Source organism: Oncorhynchus tshawytscha, linkage group LG03 (assembly GCF_018296145.1).
Source record: "Oncorhynchus tshawytscha isolate Ot180627B linkage group LG03, Otsh_v2.0, whole genome shotgun sequence".
Classification (NCBI taxonomy): Eukaryota; Metazoa; Chordata; class Actinopteri; order Salmoniformes; family Salmonidae; genus Oncorhynchus; species Oncorhynchus tshawytscha.
The window spans coordinates 965,121-986,557 of NC_056431.1; the positions used below are offsets into that span (position 1 = coordinate 965,121).

The window sequence follows — 21,437 nt, forward strand, 5'->3', positions numbered from 1 at the left end:
TGAGCAAAAATCCCAGAACCACACGGGGGGACCTAGTGAATGACCTGAAGAGAGCTGGGACCAAAGTAACAAAGCCTACCATCAGCAAGGGCATTGAAGATGAAACGTGGCTGGGTCTTTCAGCATGACAATGATCCCAAACACACCGCCCGGGCAACGAAGGAGTGGCTTTGTATGAAGCATTTCAAGGTCCTGGAGTGGCCTAGCCAGTCTCCAGATCTCAACCCCATAGAAAATATTTGGAGGGAGTTGAAAATCCTACAATGTGATTTTCTGGATTTTTTTTTTCTCATTTTGTCTGTCATAGTTGAAGTGTACCTATGATGAAAATTACAGGCCTCTCTCATCTTTTTAAGTGGGAGAACTTGCACAATTGGTGGCTGACTAAATACTTTTTTGCCCCACTGTATATGTGTATGAACCGGTTTAGCTAACGTAGGCTAATGCGAGACATATCTGATATTGGCAGAAGGCTTAAATTCTTGTTAATCTAACTGCACTGTCCAATGAGAATAACAGATCTATAAGTCACATTTCTAGCAACGCCTCCTCCCTTTCATGTGGACGAAACGTTCTATGACTCTGTCATACAGTACACGCTTTTAGTTTTTGTTGTCCTAGGCTACCTGGCAAAAATGCTTGCTCGCTAGCCTAACTTGCTCTCATGGGAAACGATGAGCCAGCTGGTTAACATTAGCCTTCTACTTCTGGCTACGTATTGAACTTCCATCCTCTCAGGCAAGAGACACTATACATTTTATGGTTGGATCAGAATCGCTGTCATAATCATTGGCCAGTATGGAGAATTAAGTAAAACCACAAGCCCAAAACCCTATCTTCATCCATGGCTAATTTAGGACAATTTTAGCTAGCTAGTCACTGGAGGACAACAACACAACAAGATTCAAATTGTTTCTGGATGTGACATGATGTGATGTGATTGGACTGCAGCCAAATCCAAACTGGCTTCCTTGACACTTTTTTGGGTGTGCCAGGACCATTCACAGTTGAGCTCACTAGGTTTAGTTCAACACTGATTGGCTATTATTTTATAAGTGTTTTATCAAGGGAGACCAAATGCTTGCTAGCTTCCCTTGCATTCAATATTACACATACAGAGAGGTGCTGTTTTTGCACAATCAGTTGCTTTCCATAGTGTGAGGATACATTCAACCTCTTTTGCGAAATGAAGGACAACTATTTATTTTGTTATTGGCCAATTTTGGGGGGAGACTGGCTTCCATCCATGAATACATAGCACTGATGACTAATGGTGGGACAATACCTCCCTCTTTTCCCTCCAATCACAGAACAACCATACATGTATTTATGCTCTCTCACAGCTCTCACACACTCATTCTCTGTTTCATACCACTCCAAAAGGACATAACGGTTTGAAAAGAAGGGATTCCAGCTGTCGTTTGTCAAGTCGTTTCCTGAACTTGGCGTGGCTTTGGAACAACTTTGCTAAACACAGGGAAAGAGAGTGGGGGGTGAAAGAGGGCAAAACAGAGGGAGTTGAAACAGTCCAGTGAAAGAGGACAAGGATAACTCCAGTATCAGTACTCAAAATGGGTTGGTCTTGGGCTCTAGCGTGCTGGTGTGCATTAGTGCTGGTGTGCTCGTCTGAAGGTTTGTAGCTTACAAGGTTTTTGCATGTAGTCATCAGTTCTTTCTGTCCTTGTTTTATGTCCTGGTATGTGTTTATGGCTCCCCTTCTGTTTGTGCATGGTCTGTTAGAAGTGCACAGAAGAGGCCATTTTTATGCCCTATCAAGATCATGAAGAAAAACATTATTTGTTGGACGTGATACATTCCATTCCACCAGTTTAGTGTGGAACAACTTTGTCCAAGTCTACTAACAGTATAACTATTATTCTAGGTATAACAAACATCTAGACTAGAGAATTCACACCATGTTAATTGAAGGTGCAATATGCAGAAGTGGCTCCGTAATTTCCTGCTTGATACAATTCAAATAGTTAATTTCAGTTTGTGACAAAACAAGCAATGTATAGTGTAGAGAATCATTGTACCATCTAAACCGCTATGAAATACATTTTCAATAGGCAAAAATATTTGTATTTTCAGCTGTTTGAAGCTGGTATACAAAACCAGAAGCAAAAATGTAACTTAAGAAATGGGAATCATTGAAATAGTATACTTACAACAGATCTTCCACTTCTTAGGCTTGCTGTCAATGAGAATAACAGATCTATAAGTCACATTTCTATGTGAATTGGGTCACCCAAAAAGTTACATATTAGCTTTAAGCATTCTGATTTCATGATTTCCACAAATCTAGGTGGAAAACAACAGTACTGACATCACATGGTCAGAGTGCTATGGCTTATTTATTAACTAGTATGTGTGGGCGTGTGTTTACATTCTCCCATCCTTCCACAGATAACAGATCCCTTCCTGACATGTTACAGAGACCGGCCTCCATTGACATAGAGGATTTCCTGCAAAGTTAGTGTGACATGTAGTGTGTGTGTGTGTGTGTGTATGTGTGTGTGTGTGTGTGTTTTTTATTTTTTTTATTTTGTTTTTACAATGCCCTCACAGTGCTGTGTGTATATTTGTCTTCCAGGGGAGATCACCCAGTACCCGGACACAGACTTTACACCTGGAGTTCGGCCAATGGCTGGGCCTCGCTCGGTTGGGGAGTCCTACCCCAGTGTCCTCTTCCCCCCCGGCCGGCCCTCCCATAAAAACCTCCAGGCCATCTGTCTCCATAGCAGCCATCGTCCGCGGTACCCTTCCTACTCCCTCCCCCGCAATGGCGGAGGCCACTTTAGTCGTCGAGCTGCAGCAGTCAACCGGGTAGAGTCCTGGTACAGCGCATGTTGCCATGGGAACGGGACACAGCAGGTCCAGGAAGTGACGCTGTGCTGCGTTACACAGGCGGTGAGTGTTTCTGCGGCAACATTGGATTCTGTCCTTTCGTGTTGTGTTGCGTTCAGTTCTGTTTAGGTCCATTCACTCCTAGTGTACCAACAGAACCACCTTCTAGGTGCACAGATGCAATAGTGATGAGGACAGAGGATGCCCAGGGAAGATGAGACTCAGTAGAAGGAAAGCCCTTACAGACACAACAGATTAGCCTTGGAGTCTATCTGTATAGCTGTGTAGAGGGGAAGGCATTCATGAGTCAGGCCCACTAAAGTTGTATCTTCACTATTTTAGGACTTCTTTTATCTCTATTTTTCATGTGTGAATTGATGTTTGTATATGTCACTTACAGTGGGAACAGACCCTGTCCACATTCTGTACTGAGGAGTCCGGAGTGAAGACAGTCCATCACCCCTGCTGCAAGAAGGAGGGCGAGGCCAGACTGAGCTGTTTCCATAGGGAAAACCCAGACCCCACCTACCTGCCGACCACCCCCATACCTGAACCTGGCTTCACCTTTAACCCCAACACTTGTCACAAGTAAGGGAGGGAGAGAGGTTTACTTTAGTTTTAGGGCAGGGCTGTTATGGTGACGGTATTACCGCCACACTGGTGGTTACTAGTCATGACCGCAGTCAAATTCCACGTGACTGTTTAGTCACGGTAACTAGGCTTCTCCAAAACTGCGCTCTGATGGTGCTGATCATTAGTAGAGTACCAAACTTGCTAACAGTCAGTTGCTAATGTGCTGGTACTCAGCACCGTACTGTCTCTCTAATCACTCTGACATCAATAGAAATGTAAATCGAAAATCGAATCAAACACTTCATGAGTGCCCATGAGCTCATGTTGCGCAACAGTTCTATAGGCTAATCAATTGTGGGAATTTTTTTGGCCTCTTTTAAAAAGAGGATCCCATCAGCTTTCTATAGGCCAGACCTACTATATTTATTTCTCAACGTTCCTAATATTAAGCACATTGCTTCGCTTTCCAAAGGAGTATAGCCTACTTGGCTGCATGAATATTAACCATAGGAAATGCACCCTCTACTTGCTATTTAAGTGTATTTACATCAAATCAAACTATATTTGTCACATGCGCAGAATACAACAAGTGTAGACTTTACCATGAAATGCTGACTTACAAGCCCTTAACCAACAGTGCAGTTCAAGAAGAGTCAAGAAAATATTTACCAAGTAGACTAAAATAAAAAGTAATAATAAAAGGTAACACAATAAGAATAACAATAATGAGGTTATGTACCAGGGGCACCGGTACTGAGTCAGTGTGTGGGGGTACAGGTTAGTTGAGGTAATTTGTGCATGTACAGTTGAAGTCGGAAGTTTACATACACTTAGGTTGGAGTCATTAAAACTAATTTTCAACCACTCCACAAATGTATTGTTAACAAACTATAGTTTGGGCAAGTCGGTTAGGACATCTACTTTGTGCATGACACAAGTAATTTTTCCAACAATTGTTTACAGACAGATTATTTCACTGTATCACAATTCCAGTTGGTCAGAAGTTTACATACACTAAGTTGACTGTGCCTTTAAACAGCTTGGAAAATTCCAGAAAATGATGTCATAGCTTTAGAAGCTTCTGATAGGCTAATTTACATAATTTAAGTCAATTGGAGGTGTACCTGTGGATGTATTTCAAGGCCTACCTTCAAACTCAGTGCCTCTTTGCTTGACATCATGGGAAAATCCAAAGAAATCAGCCAAGACCTCAGAAAAAAATGTAGACCTCCACAAGTCTGGTTCATCCTTGAGAGCAATTTCCAAACACTTGAAGGTACCACGTTCATCTGTACAAACAATAGTACGCAAGTATAAACACCATGGGACCACGCAGCCATCATACTGCTCAGGAAGGAGACGCGATCTGTCTCCTAGAGATTTTGGTGCACGTATTTTGGTGCAAAAAGTGCAAATCAAATCAAATTGATTTATATAGCCCTTCGTACATGAGCTGATATCTCAAAGTGCTGTACAGAAATCCAGCCTAAAACCCCAAACAGCAAGCAATGCAGGTGTTGAAGCACGTTGGCTAGGAAAACTCCCGAGAAAGGCCAAAACCTAGGAAGAAACCTAGAGAGGAACCAGGCTATGAGGAGTGGCCAGTCCTCTTCTGGCTGTGCCGGGTGGAGATTATAACAGAACATGGCCAAGATGTTCAAATGTTCATAAATGACCAGCATGGTCAAATAATAGGTCTGGGACAGGTAGCACGTCCGGTGAACAGGTCAGGATTCTATAGCTGCAGGCAGAACAGTTGAAACTGGAGCAGCAGCACAGCCAGGGGGACTGGGGACAGCAAGGAGTCATCATGCCAGGTAGTCCTGAGGCATGGTCCTACGGCTCAGGTCCTCCGAGAGAGAGAAAGAAAGAGAGAAACAGAGAATTAGAGAGAGCATACTTAAATTCACACAGGACACCGGATAAGACTGGAGAAGTACTCTAGATATAACAAACTGACCCTAGCCCCCCGACACTTACTACTGCAGCATAAATACTGGAGGCTGAGACAGGAGGGGTCAGATAAGGTAAGATTTGCCAAATGGAGGGTGGAAGAGAGCTTTGTATGCATCTCTGTGTGTGAAGTAAAGGTGGTCTAGGACTTTTTTTTCTCTGGTTGCACGTGACATGTTAAAAATTTGGTAAAACTGATTTAAGTTTGCCTGCATTAAAGTCCCCGGCCACAAGGAGCACCGCTTCCGGGTGAGCATTTTCTTCTTTGCTTATGGCCTTATAGAGTTGGTTGAGAGCGGTCTTAGTGCCAGCTTCATTCTGTGGTGTTAAGTAGACAGTTACGTATAATATAGATGAGAACTCTCTTGGTAGATAGTGTGGTCTACAGCTTATCATAAGGTACTCTACCTCAGGGGAGCAATACCTCGAGACTCCTTTAATATTAGACATCGCGCACCAGCTGTTATTAGACACACACCCTCACCCCTCGTCTTACCAGAGGTAGCGTCTCTGTTCTGCCGGTGCATGGAAAATTCCGCTAGCTCTATATTGTCCATATTGTCGTTCAGCCACGTCTCGTGAAACATAAGATGTTACAGCTTTTAATGTCCCCTTGGTAGGATAATCTTAATTGTAGGTTATCCATTTTATTTTCCAATGATTGCACGTTAGCAAGAAGAACAGATGGCAGCGTGAGTTTACTCGCTCGCTTACTGATTCTAAGAAGGATGCCCGATCTGCAGCACCTTTTCCTGCGTCTTTTCTTCACACAAAAGGGGGGGATCTGGTCCTGTTCCAATGAAAGCAAGATATCCTTCTCCTCGGACTCATTAAAGGAAAAGTTTATTCCAGTCCGTGGTGAGTAATCGCTGTTCTGTCCAGAAGTTATTTTTGGTCATAAGAGATGGTAGCAGCAACATTATGTACACAATGAGTAAAAAAATAAGTTACTCAAACTGCAAAAAAAAAACGAACAAAAAAGCACAATTGGTCGGGAGAAAGTAAAACATCAGCCATGTTCATCGGCACCATCTTCATAGAGTATGTATTACATTTATTCTTCCCCCTGCCCCTATTCTGATAGCTGCATGATAATAATCCAAACTAATTTCATACATATAATATTTAGTATTAGTGATGCACCGATATTACATTTTTGGCCGATACCGATATTCAATATTTTCCTTTCCCAAAAAACCCGATACCGATATTACATTTTTGGCAGATACCGATATTCAATATTTTCCTTGCCCAAAAAAACCCGATACCGATATTACATTTTTTTGCGGACTTAAGCATTCTAGTATAGGTAAATAGTTAACACACACATGGACGCAGCGGTCTAAGGCTCTGCATCTCAGTGCAAGACTGTCTCTACAGTCCATAGTTCGAATCCAGGCTGTATCATATCCGGCCGTGATTGGGAGTCCCATAGGGCGGCGCACAATTGGCCCAGCGTTGTCCAGGCCGTCATTGTAAATAAGAATTCTTTCATAACTGACTTGCCTAGTTAAATAAAGGTTACACACACCCCACACTGACCAAAATGTTATTTTGTTGGCATTTATGTATGTCCCCACTACCAGTAAAACATAATCAAAACCTATTTCTTTCACTTATTTGCTGTGCTGTTTCGTTGTTAATATGTTCAGTCGTTTCAATCCCAACCAGGATTTCTATGGAACGCCGTTTGGGTCTTTGAGTGTCAAAAAAGATACGTCTAATGACTCTATTTGACGTGTCAAATAACACAACATAATCTGTTTCAGTAGCTATAGATACCTAGCTAACTATATAGATACCTAGCTAACTATATAGATACCTAGCTAACTATATAGATACCTAGCTAACTATATAGATACCTAGCTAACTATATAGATACCTAGCTAACTATATAGATACCTATAAAACTATATAGATACCTAGCTAACTATATAGCTAGGTGGCATCTAAAATAACCCTAATTTAAGGGGGTTAAAGACAGTTCTTATTTGATTAATGTTAATGTTCAATTGCAATAGGCGAACAACATGTGTCAATCTAGCTAATACTTACAAGGATTCCTAAATCATTGCTAAGAATAACAGCAGTTTTTACTGGTCATTGTGTTCAGGCTGGTTGAATTGGTGCTAGCTATGTACCAAGCTAAAGCTAGCTACCCCAGAAGTTGCGGTCGAACAAATTATGCTTTATTACCAATGCGGTATTGTAAACACATCGTTCGTGGCCAGTGTTTGCTTGTTTGCAGACTTTTTTGTACAGATTTGACAATGCTACTATATATTTTTTGACACGCAAAGACTCCAGCGGCGTTCCATAGTATGTATGTCGTCAAGATAATAGCAGTGATGAGATTACTGTGTAACTCTGGTAGGGCAACGTCAGAAAAATAGCGCACTTGGTAGTGTTAACTGGTGCTCGACCAGTTGGCAAAAGTCAACATTACTAACGACAGAGAACGGTTGATTGTCAAGGGCAATGAATCCCATTATCTTGGCTTTAATGGATTTCACCTTTGAGTTGTCTTGCTGACATTTTTACTTGTTGACTGCTCGATCCACACAGCATACATTGTGGGCTAGTTTAGGAATGCTGTGTTGCACAAATAGTGCAAACTTTTACGTGGCGTCATTATGTCATTTACCTTCGTTATATAGGTATGCACGCCTGCTTTGACATCGGTTTTGCACATTTGGCGTTAAACTAGACATCGGCTGATACCGATGTTGGCATTTTTAGCTAATATCATCCGATTCCGAAATGTTCACAATATATCGAGCATCCCTATTTAGTATATGTAAAGGCAAGATTAAACTAGTCTAATGGGTGACAATATTATAATATGTTAATGGTGCCCAGTATGTGCATAAGGCAAGAAACAGCGCATGCTTTTTTTTGTGCAACTTTTTCAAATCATAGTCGCGCATGTCATGTAGCCTAGCCCATAGGCCTATATGTTCTGACAAGGTTTGTATCATAACTAACGTGGCCAAATAACTCTAAACGTAGCCTGCAGGCCTAGAACCCCTGAGACACGGTAAGAGACCACATAGCCTACAGACCTAGAACCCCTGGGACACGGTAAGAGACCACATAGCCTACAGACCTAGAACCCCTGGGACACGGTAAGAGAGCACATAGCCTACAGACCTAGAACCCCTGGGACACGGTAAGAGAGCACACAGCCTACAGACCTAGAACCCCTGGGACACGGTAAGAGACCACATAGCCTACAGACCTAGAACCCCTGGGACACGGTAAGAGACCACATAGCCTACAGACCTAGAACCCCTGGGACACGGTAAGAGAGCACACAGCCTACAGACCTAGAACCCCTGGGACACGGTAAGAGAGCACACAGCCTACAGACCTAGAACCCCTGGGACACGGTAAGAGACCACATAGCCTACAGACCTAGAACCCCTGGGACACGGTAAGAGAGCACATAGCCTACAGACCTAGAACCCCTGGGATACAGTAAGAGAGCACACAGCCTACAGACCTAGAACCCCTGGGACACAGTAAGAGAGCACACAGCCCACAGAGCCTAGTGAAACATGTGTTCTTATAAACTCAGTCAGTGCGCAGTTGCGTGTGAAAACAGAGTTTTGACTGGCCATTATATAAAAGAGGATCCCAGCTTTCTTGTGCTGATATATTTATGTCTCAATTCTTAAAATTAAGCACATTAATCTGCTTTACAACCGGTGTAGCCTAACTGGCAAACATAGGCAGTGTGTGAGTTTCATATTTGGGGAAGATATGTTTCACTATAAAAATGCACCTTTTATAATAAAGCATAATGCTGTTTCTTATGTAAAATAGCCTTCTATTGGAAATGTGATGAGTAGATTGGATGGTCATAATTTAGGCTAATAACTCATGGCTGAGCGTGTATAGCATGGAGCTTCCCAAAAAGCTTCCCACATCTTCAAACAGTCGATTTAGATTTTTCAACAGGGCTATACATTTTGGTGTTTTTTTCTCTACTGAGTAGCCTCGTTTCACTGCCAAAAATAAAATTCAACCATCTATTGTTCAGCGAAATAACACAATGTCAAATACAGGTAGCCTAGTCAAATAATTAACATCCAATCACATTAACCGTTACTCTCTTGCGGGAATTCCACCAATGGTCCGTATATAGCCAAACGTAGCTGCTGCTCATTCCGTTTGCTCAAAAATTGATTAATGGTTCAAAAGAAGTAAGGCCCGCGACCATAGAGACACATACCAACAGTACTACACCTGCACATGTCGACGATGTAACGGTCGTCGTATGAAGAAGGTGTGGACCAAAGCAGAGCGTGGTAAGTGTTCATGTTATTTTTATTTAAACTGAACACAAAACAAAATAACAAAGAGAATGAACGAAAACGAAACAGTCCTGTCAGGTGCAGAAACACAAAACAGAAAACAACTACCCACAACCCATAGTGGGAAAACAGGCTGCCTAAGTATGGTTCTCAATCAGAGACAACGATTGACAGCTGCCTCTGATTGGGAGCCATACCAGGCAAAACACATAGAAATCTAACACACAGAACATAACATAGAATGCCCACCCCAACTCACGCCCTGCCCAAACTAAAATGGAGACATAAAAAAGAAACTAAGGTCAGGACGTGACAGACGACACAAGTTGTTCAGCTTCCACGAGCACATCCAATGCTAGCATCAGTAATTCTACATTTGTTGTTAGCCCAGCTAGCATGGACACTGACAGTTGTGAATCTGATGCAGCCGAAGAGCTACTGCCCCTTACCCAGGAAAGCACCGAACAACAGACAGGGACATTGGACCATCGTAGAGGTGCAAATACGACTACATTGATTTGGGGTTCACGTACACTACCATTAAAAAGTTTTGGTCACTTAGAATTATCCTGGGTTTTGAAAGAAAAGCAAATTGTTTTGTCAATTAAAATAACATAAACATTTTCAGAAATACAGTGCAGACATTGTTAATGTTGTAAATAACTATTGTCGCTGGAAATGGCTGGTCTTTCATGGAATGTCTACATAGGCATACAGAGGCCCATTATCAGCAACCATCACTCCTATGTTCCAATGGCACGTTGTGTTAGCTAATCCAAATGTATAATTATAAAAGGCTAATTGATCATTAGAAAACCCTTTTGAAATTATGTTAGCACAGCAGAAAACTGTTGTCCTGATTAAAGAAGCAATAAAACTGGCATTCTTTAGACTAGTTGAGTATCTGGAGCATCAGCATTTGTGGGTTCGATTACAGGCTCAAAATTACCAGAAACAAAACTTTCTTCTGAAACTCATCAGTCTATTCCTGTTCTGATAAATGAAGGCTAATAACAATGTCTACACTGTATTGCTGATACATTTTAAGTTATTTTAATGGACAGAAATGTGCTTTCTTTCAAAAACAAGGACATTTAAGTGACCCCAAACTTTTGAATAGTAGTGTATACTGGGAGTAGTGCCTTACCTCAGCCACAGTGTGTTATATGTGCAAAAGTACTATCTTACAACTCAATTAAACTGTAACGGCATTCCTCCTCCTCTTCTGAGGAGGAGAAGCGAGAAGGATCGGAGGACCAATGCGCAGCGTGGTAAGTGTCCATAACGTTTATTTTAAGATATAAACTGAACACTATGAAATATAAAACAATAAACGTGAACATGAACTAAAACCGAAACAGTACCGTGAGGCAACAAACCCTCACACGGCAACAAACACCCACAAACCAAAAGTGAAACCCAGGATACCTAAGTATGATTCTCAATCAGAGACAACTAACGACACCTGCCTCTGATTGAGAACCATACTAGGCTGAACTCAAAACCCTAACATAGAAAAACACACATAGACTGCCAACCCCAACTCACGCCCTGACCATACTAAATAAAGACAAAACAAAGGAAATAAAGGTCAGAACGTGACAGTACCCCCCCCAAAGGTGCAGACTCCAGCCGCAAAACCTGAACCTATAGGGGAGGGTCTGGGTGGGCATCTGTCCGCGGTGGCGGCTCTGGCGCGGGACATGGACCCCACTTCACCACAGTTTTTGTCCGCCTCCTCAACCGCCCCAGTAGCCTCTTATGAGCGGCGACCCTCGCCGCCGACCTCCGACTGGGGACCCTAGCCATGGGTCCCGAATGGACGGGAGACTGCGGCAGCGCCGGACAGGCGGGAGACTCCAGCAGCTCCGGAGTGAAGGGCGATTCTGGCATCGCCTGGCTGACTGACGGCTCTGGTGGCTCCTGGCTGGCTGGCGGCTCTGGCGGCTCCTGGATGACTGACGGCTCTGGCGGCTCCTGGCTGACTGACAGCTCTTGTGGCTCCTGGCTGGCTGACGGCTCTGGCGGCTCAGGACAGACGGGAGACTGGCAGCTCAGGACAGACGGGAGACTCTGGCGGCTCAGGACAGACGGGAAACTCTGGCGGCTCAGGACAGACGGGAGACTCTGGCGGCTCAGGACAGACGGGAGACTTTGACAGCGCTGGGCATGAGGAAGGCTCTGGCAGCGCTGGACAGGCGGGAGCACCTGTAGGGAGAAGACAGAGAGACAGCATGGTGCGGGGGACTGCCACCGGAGGGCTGGTGAGTGGAGGTGGCACTGGGTAGACCGGACCGTGCAGGCGCACTGGAGCTCTTGAGCACCGAGCCTTCCCAACCTTACCTGGTTGAATGCTTCCCGTAGCCAGGCCAGTGCGGCGAGGTGGAATAGCCCGCACTGGACTGTGCTGGCAAACCGGGGACACCATGCGTAAGGCTGGTGCCATGTCTTAGCACATTTCATGCCATTCTACTACACTTTATATATGACTGGAGACATTATCAAAATCTTTTTTTAATAGGACAAATTAAAGGGTAGTCTATTCTGCTGACAGTGACAAAAATATCAATTAAAAACGACATTGTCCATGTAATAGGCCTACGAGAAGGGAGTATATCAAAATGTCATCAATATACACCACCACACTCTCCACCGTACTAGCACCAACGGAAACCCCTAAACACCTACCTGAGCACTCTCGCGACCACCCCGTGAGAGCCGTCTGTGGCCAAGAAACTGTGGGGTTATGACAAGCTAACCAGAGTAGGCCCAGCACCATGGGAAATGCAGGAGAGTCAATAAGGAAGATACTAATTATCTCCTTGTGACCCCCCTGCGTCACCATGCCCAAAGGAGCGGTGACCTCCTTAATCAACCCTGACCCTAATGGTCGATTATCTAAGGCGTGAACGGGGAAAGGCACAGCCACGGAAACAATGGGGATCCCTAAACTATAGGCTAACACTCTATCAATAAAATTCCCAGCCGCGCCTGAATCGACGAGTGCCTTATGCTGGGAATGCAGGGAATACTCAGGGAAAGTGACATACACAACCATGTGCAACAGAGGGCTCTGGGTGAAAATGGTGCCGGCTCACCTGGGGTGACACCAGAGCGCACTGCCTGCTGCCTCGATCCCCAGAGGAACCAACCCGGAACTGACCTTCAGTGTGACCTCTGCGGCCACAGATAGTGCACGAGCTGGAACCCCCTCCGGTCTCCTTGTGCACCACCCCTCCCAGCTCCATGGGTATCGGAGAGGGGGTGCGGGAGGATGGAACCACCAAACCCCAATCAGAACGTCCGCGGGTAGCTAGCAGGTTGTCCAGCCGGATGGACTAGTCCACCTGCTGGTCGAACGTGAGGGTGGTGTCTCTGCAGGCCAGCTCCCAACGGACATCCTCGCGCAGACTGCAGTGGTAATGGTCGATCAGGGCCCTGTCGCTCCATCCCGCTCCGGCAGCCAGGGTCTTAAACTCCTGGGCGAACTCCTGGGCGCTCCTCGTCCCCTGCCTCAGATGGAAGAGGCGCTCACCCGCCACTCTACCCTCAGGCGGGTGAACTCCTCAAACTGGTCCAACACCGCATCTCCCTCTCTCCACACGGCATTGGCCCACTCCAGGGCTTTCCCGGTGAGGCATGAGACGAGGGCGGACACCCTCTCACGGCCCGAAGTTGAAGAAGGAACCCCTGGCAGTTCGCAGCCTTTCTATCCTATTCCTGGGGCAGGGAGAGACGAATCCCACTGGGACCAGGAGGGAGAGGGGCGCTCAGAGGAGACCCCGGTTGTGCTGATGGAGGTGCTGGAAGAACTCCCTGTCTCTCCCAGTGGTCCATAGTTTGGACAACGCGGTCCATGGCAGTGCCAAGAAGGCGGAGCATTGCTGCGTGCTCCCGGACGCGCTCCTCCACCCCTATACCCGGGGTACCTGCTCCTGCTGACTCCATCGTCAGGTAGGTGATTCTGTAAGGGGTGCGTACTGACGGCAGAGAAGTCAGACGCAGGAGAGCAAAAACTGTGTTTCCAAATGGCGCAGTTTAATAACAAAAAACCCACCGGAAAACAGAACAATCAAATAATGGGTACATAACCCGACTCACACCAGGACAGACGTGGACAAGCACTTACAATAAACAATCTGACAAGGACATGAGGGGGAACAGAGGGTTAAATACACAACATGTAATTGATGGGATTGAAACCAAGTGTGATGGAAGACAAAACCAAAGGAAAATTAAAAGAGGATCAGCGATGGCTAGCCGAACGCCGCCCGAACAAGGAGAGGGACCAACTTCAACGTAAGTCGGAGGAGGAAATTATTGTCCAAAAACAAACTTTAAAGTATTACTATGTGCACTCACCAAGGATATGTGCACTCACATATCATATGTGCACTCACCAAGGATATTGCTGTTGCTCTCGGCTGGTGCCAATAAAATAGGCTATTCTGTTTGTTTAATTGAGAATTTTGATAACTAAAAGACAGATTAGTCCTTTCATTGTCTTCTCTTTACAGCGATAACCATTTTCTGTCCAAAGTATGTTTTCCCGCAATTGTATTTTGAAATATTGCGATATGCCTGGCTTGGCCTCTACTTTCACAGATAGTCGCAACTCAACAATAATCTGCCCAAATTGCGCGTTGCCTTTCCTTCCAACTGTAGGCAAGTCTACTTAAAACAATCCACAACAAAATAAATATCCTCTGTGGCCAAATCATGCTTTAGTAGCCTATTTTGAGTGATTTAATTTATTTCTGTATAGACAGGAGTAGGCTAATTAGGCTATATAATTTTGGCAATTTAATTCAATTTACTTTAGGAAAAGCTTATCCTAGCCTTATAGATGCACTGCCTATGCTTGCATTTTAAAAACATACAGTAACTGCACATAACCTCCATTCGCTATTCACTATTGAAGTGCAGGCTACGGATGACATGAATTTTTTTTGTGGAGCATTCTAATCAAAAGTAATTTCACACATATTGGTACACGCCAGATTAAATTGAGAATAGTCTGATGGGTGAGAATATGATCAAGTGCTTGTCAAATTGTGAATGAGAGACTGATGAAGTGTGTGCAGCCTGTGGAAGAAACAGAGCAGAGCACATAACTTTCATGTGTTTTCTTATTCAAATCATCATTAGTCACATCATGCAGCCTTAGAATGTATTAAACATCAAAACATATAGTCAAAGGTTTGGACACCTACTCATTCCAGGGTCTTAATTTTTTATTTTACTATTTTCTACATTGTAGAATAATAGTGAAAAAAATCAAAACTATGAAATAACACATATGGAATCATGTAGTAACCAACAAAGTGTTAAATAAATCAAAATATATTTTATATTTGAGATTCTTCAAAGTAGCCACCCTTTGCATTGATGACAGCTTTGCACACACTTGGCATTCTCTCAACTAGCTTCATGAGGAACGCTTTTAAAACAGTCTTGAAGGAGTTCCCACCTATGCTGAGTACTCATTTGGCTGCTTTTCCTTCACTCTGCGGTCCAAATCATCTCAAACCATCTCAGTTGGGTTGAGGTCGGCTGATTGTGGAGGCCAGGTCATCTAATGCAGCACTCCATCAATTTCCTTCTTGGTCAAACAGCCCTTACACAGCCTGGAGAGTGTTTTGGCTCATTGTCCTGTACGCCATCCAGGTGGGATGGCGTATCGCCACAGAATGCTGTGGTAGCCATGCTGGTTAAGTGTGCCTTGAATTCTAAAAACATCACTGACAGTGTTACCAGCAAAGCAACCCCACACCGTCACACCACATTCTCCATGCGTCACGGTAGGAACCACAAATGCAGAGATTATCCGTTCACCTACTCTGTGTCTCACAACGACACGGCGGTTGGAACCAAAAATCTCAAATTTGGACTCATCAGACCAAAGGACAGATTTTCACCAATCTAATGTCCATGTCTTGTGTTTCTTGGCCCATCAAGTCTCTTCTTATTATTGGTGTCCTTTAGTAGTGGTTTATTTGCAGCAATTCGACCATGAAGACCTGATTCAGGGAGTCTCCACTGAACAGTTGATATTCAGATGTGTCTGTTACTAGAAATCTGTGAAGCATTTATTTGGGCAGCGATTTCTGAGGCTGGTAACTCTAATAAACATATCATCTGCAGCAGAGGTAACTCTGGGTCTTCCTTTCCTGTGGCGGTCCTCATGAGAGCCAGTTTCATCATAGCGCTTGATGGCTTTTGCGACTGCACTTGAAGAAACTTTTAAAGTTCTTGAAATATTCCAGATTGACTGGCCTTCATGTCTTAAAGTAATGAACAAAACATTAAGCATACAGGAGGACCTGTTTCTTTGTTAACCGCTCAACACAGAATAGCAGCATGTGTTCACTCCCTCAAATCATTTGGAGAAAATATCCTTTCTATTTTATTCAGCTATGTTCAATTGTATTCTTCATATTATAAAACAATGCCACGGAATTCTAAGAAAATATTTTCTGCTAAATTAACTAGTGTAGCCCACAGCCATATGGCATAGCCTGATCAGGGCCTAACATAAGGAAACTCAGATTATGCAATTCTGTTCTTCTGAAATAGACTACATTTTCATCATATCATGTTTTTTTAAACCTGTCTAAAATAAATAATGGATTTATTGTGATGGTGTAGGCTATATTAAATGGATTTATTAGACATCTTAAAATGTAGATGTTCCAAAGGTCTGCATCAGTGGCTTGTAAGCTGTGTGTGGAAGCCAGGAGATGCTAAACGTGTTGATGTTAATTAACTTCAATTACCATGAGACTGGCAGTCATTTGCATGACAATCACAGGCTGACAAAATGTCATGACCGCCACAGCCCTGGCAACTAATGACTACATGTATTGTGTCCTTTCCTCCCAGGTCCCAGCCTGGTCCATGTGCTCTCAGAGGGGACAAGCACAAGAAGAGCCCCCAAGCTACTCCCAGAGACTCTGACATCAGCTTCCCCCCTGGACGCCCCACTTTCGACAACATCGGATTGGTCTGCTGCCTACACAACAGCCGACCCCTCTCCACCACCAAGTGCCTGCCACGTACAGGCTTTGGCTGGCTGGCCCGCCAATCAAAGGCCATGAACCGCCTGGAGAGAGGGTTCAAACACTGCTGTAAGGGACTGGAGAACGTGCTACCCTGTGCTGAGGGAAAGGTAAGGAGTGTGTGGGTGTGTGTGTGTGTGTGTACAGTTCGAGTGTTGATCAATTCAAGTGTTTACAGAACATCTCTCCACCTCTCTCTTAGTGGCGTGAGGAGCTTGACAGGTTCTGTGAGGAAGAGCAGAAGGAGAGGCCTCACAACTCCTCCTGTTGTGATGTGGGAGAAGGTGAGGAGAGGTACACCTGTTTCTCCTCCCGCGCCCCTCATCCAGACTATGACCAAAAGCTTGACTCTTCTGACGCACCACAGACCCACAACCTCGGACACATCTGTGAAACATACAAGATCATCAAGAAGTAAGGGTTTGTTTAGGTTTGTGTGTGTGTATGTGTGTGTGTGTGTTTAATTGTACCTTTTTCCTCCTCAGTCACATTTTTATGCTGCCCAGCCCGATTGTTTATCTTTCTGGGTGACAGAACCAGACCTTTCAGAAAGGGTACATTTCACTGTAGTAGATGGTGACTGTAGCTATGTTTCCATCCGACTGGCGACAGATTTTAAATTTGCGCATTTTCCCACAAGTGGTGTGTTTCCACCAAACTGACTTGTAGTGCTTTTTAGTAGTGCACACAAAATGTCTTTTTTTCTTCATTTTCCTGAATAAAAATCTAAGGATCTGTAACGGTTTTCTTGGGTTGATGGAGAGGCGGACCAATACGCTGCGTGGTTACTATTCATGGTTCTTTAATAAAGCAACTACACATGAACAAACTAACAAAACAAGAAACATGAAAAAACCAAAACAGCCCTATCTGGTGCAAACACAGAGACAGGAACAATCACCCACAAAACCCAACACCAAACAGGCTACCTAAATATGGTTCCCAATCAGAGACAATGACTAACACCTGCCTCTGATTGAGAACCATATCAGGCCAAACACAGAAACAGACAAACTAGACACACAACATAGAATGCCCACTCAGATCACACCCTGACCAAACAAAACATAGAAACATACAAAGCAAACTATGGTCAGGGTGTGACAAGATCAGCGTGTTTCCATCATATTTCCAACTTTCCTGATAGATTTGTCACAGAAACGGTTGTTATAAATAGTAAATGTGCCAACTCTGGTCTTGGCACATTCGCTCGAGCCAACAGCTAGCAAATACAGTGTGGGTAAACTAGTCTACATGATGAGATTTATTATGGATAACAGCGACCAATATTTACATTTTTCAAATGGCAGTCAAGCATCAATCATAATGTCACCAGAATAAAACCTTTGATATTTACTGGAAAGGAGCATCACTGTGCATCTTCACCACCCTGTGAAGTTCATCATAACTTGTTTCATCTGTAGCCTAATAAACTGCATAGTTTCCTGAGTCGTAGTAGAAGGACCACACACCATATTATCGAGTGACTGCAAGTTTACGTCAATATGATGGTTATTATATTAATAGTTGCGCATAAAGGAATTTCCACTGCCATTTCTCACATAACTCATTTTACAGACGAAAAGATCCCACCATGTCAAACGAACAAATTATCTGTCAGTATTTATACAATTTCACAAAAAATTCCTGTTTCCATTACAGTTGTTGTGGTTTTATTTTATACAGTATGTCCTTACTTGCAATAAAACTGTGGATGGAAACGTGGTTAATGACATTAAAATTCCAGATTCGCATTGCATCAAAAAACATTACCAAAAGTTTAAAAACAATAGTATACCATAACTTTCACAAGTATCTTATTACAGCAGCTAGTTTAATCCAGGGACATTTGTACATATCTGTCTAACAAAGCCCTTTGACTGATTTGGTTTGATTATCGAGTAAAACAAAGATGTAGTATACTGAGATGATCTTGCAATCTGCTCTCTCAGCTTCCCTGTGGCTCTCCCTGTCCAGAACTTAGTGGACCAATGCTGCTCCCTGCCAGCAGACCAGAGAACTGCATGTGTTCAGATACAGGTGAGTTCGACACTTAATAATGCAGGTTCACTCAGACAACCCCATATCTCATATTAACCAGGTTGTCCCATTGGGATAAAATGAACATGATTGGCCATCAAGTGTCTACAGGATCTTAGACTGAGAGTTAAGTTAGTTATAAACAATCATTTTTATATTGTAGCTCCTTGCATGTTGCAGGATTTTTGATATTGTTGTTTTCATAACTTCTCTCTTTGACTGTGAACCCAGCTAGTGATGCTGTCGCAGACACGCTGTCTTGAGGGGAAGCCCTCCTCTTCCTCTGTCTTGCAGAAGTCCTGCCCTTCCTCCTCCTTCTCCCAGGACTCCCCTATCTGCCTCTCCAGACTGCTCATGAATGCCATCACCAAGGCAACCAAGTCCCCACACCTCAGAAAGAGGAAATTCCTCCTCACCTGATTTTGGTTTTACTCTGATGGCAGTGGGCCAATCCGAATTAGCGGTCAGGGCATTTCTGCAGTAGTCACTAGATAACCATGCCAGAAAGGATACAATTGGTAATACAGAATAACTGTTGAGCAATTGCATGATTTAGTCAAACAGGGGTTAGGGTAAGAGTAAGCAGAATTTATAGTTAGTGCCATTTATTCCATATTTTCTAGCATGGCCAGATGACAACCAATTAATGTATGGTATCCGAGTGCACATAATATTTCAGTATTACTGTCAGTGTCTGTCATTAAGAGGTTGTTATAATGTTAGAACACCTGGAGAGCTGATATGAATATAAAAAAGAAGTGGTAATTCAAATGGTGATTTGTTTCGTAAAGCAGATATGTTTCAGATTTGTTAGTTGTATTTTTCATATAGCTCCAGAACTGCTAGTCCAGTTGTCCTGTTCTATTTCTAACATTTGAAATAAATCTTTATAGAATATGTCTTAATCATTTTGGAGTGAAGCACTGCCAGTTATTGTAATTTGTCATTATCTGACACATGAACAACATTGAAATGATTATTTGTATAAACTGACATGTTGATGGAAGTGGACTTTATGTTATAGTGACTGTGTGACTGACATTTATCCACTAAGTTAGTGTAGTAGAACTTGCATTAATAGAGACAGACAGGGTCCTCACTAGCTGTCACAGCCACAGAGTTTAGCCCAAAGCCTGGCAGATGGCGATATTGAGTGGTTTCATCTCACCGTCCAAAGGCATTGTATGAAGCCGGTTATATACACTTGTATCCCCGGTGGACCGGTTCTTACATGAAACATTCTCCATTCAGGCTGCAAAGGCATCGATTTCCTCCGTAATTTAATTTAATTGCGAGAAGGTAGAAAAAAAAACGGGGAAACTGCTTTCTTTATGAAACACTATTTTCCACCACCATGCCAAAGTGGCTAAGAATGTTAGTCCCAGATGTTGCATATTGCGTTCAGCCAATCAGGTTGCAGAAGTCTGTATACCTTACCCCAGTGACGCTGGGTCAGGACAGGAGAGTCTTCTCCACCTTTCTAAGCCTGTTATCGTACAGGCTCTTATCAGCTTGACTACGGTGTTTGTTACAGTTGATCTTTCCTTGGTACTGTAGTAGCTAGCCAGTTTGACTCAGGTCATGAGAATAGACTGGTCTGTTTTGGTCCAACAATAACAAGCCTGATTGCTTTATGGGGATCTAAGTCTGACAGGACTGCGAACTAAGCCAATGAACACACACATACAAATGATACAGGGTGTTCTCACTATATACAGTACCAGTCAAAAGTTTGGACACACCTACTCATTCAAGGGGTTTTCTTTATTTTGACTCTTTCTACATTGTAGAATAATAGTGAAGACATCAAAACTATGAAATAAGACACTATGAAATATGTAGTAACCAACAAAGTGTTAAACAAATATATTTTATATTTGAGATTCTTCAAAGTAGCCACCCTTCGCCTTGATGACAGCTTTGCACACTCTTGACATTCTCTCAACCAGCTTCATGAGGAATGCTTCTACAACAGTCTTGAAGGAGTTCCCACATATGCTGAGCACTTGTTGACTACAAATCATCCCAAACCATCTCAAATGCGTTGAGGTCGGCTGATTGTGGAGGCTAGGTCATCTGATGCAGCACTGATGCAGCACTCTCCTTCTAGCCCTTACACAGCCTGGAGGTTTGTTTTGGGTCATTGTCCTGTTGAAAAACAAATGATAGTCCCACTAAGTACAAACCAGATGTGATGGCGTATCACTGCAGAATGCTGTGGTAGCCATATTGGTTAACTGTGCCTTGAATTCTAAATAAATCACAGACAGTGTCACCAGCAAAGCACCATCACACCTCATCCTCCATGCTTCACGGTGGGAACTACACATGCGGAGATGATCTGTTCACCTACTCAGCGTCTCACAATGACACACCGGTTGGATCCAAAAATCTAAAATGTGGACTCATCAGACCTAAGGACAGATTTCCACTGGTCTAATGTCTTTTGCTAATTTTTCTTGGAGTCTCCTTTTTCGCAGTCTCCTCTGAACAGTTGATAGGCAAGATGACGCCTGACAGATAGGGCAGTTCTGCTTCTAGTTCCCAAGCAACTTTGCAGTATTTGGCTTTTTGTGTGTTATTTCTTACATTATTAGCCCAGGAAATGTTTGTGTTATTTCTTACATTATTAGCCCAGGAAATGTTTGTG

At 43.5% G+C, this 21,437-nt stretch overlaps 1 protein-coding gene across 3 annotated transcripts; it reads left to right on the top strand.

The window, feature by feature from the left end:
• Window positions 1–1,341: 1,341 nt before the first annotated feature.
• LOC112235346 (extracellular matrix protein 1) lies at window positions 1,342–19,695 on the top strand. Of its 3 annotated transcripts, none has more exons than XM_024403774.2 (8): window positions 1,342–1,632; window positions 2,407–2,472; window positions 2,594–2,910; window positions 3,248–3,435; window positions 16,572–16,857; window positions 16,950–17,161; window positions 18,700–18,787; window positions 19,019–19,695. In XM_024403774.2, exons 1-8 carry the CDS (start codon window positions 1,572–1,574, stop codon window positions 19,205–19,207), a joined length of 1,407 nt encoding a protein of 468 aa, XP_024259542.2. In that variant the 5' UTR covers window positions 1,342–1,571; the 3' UTR covers window positions 19,208–19,695. The 3 variants fall into 3 exon arrangements, with proteins under 3 accessions (XP_024259542.2, XP_024259543.2, XP_024259546.2); XM_024403775.2 differs by having other exon boundaries at window positions 19,082–19,695; XM_024403778.2 differs by having other exon boundaries at window positions 19,023–19,181.
• Window positions 19,696–21,437: the final 1,742 nt, after the last annotated feature.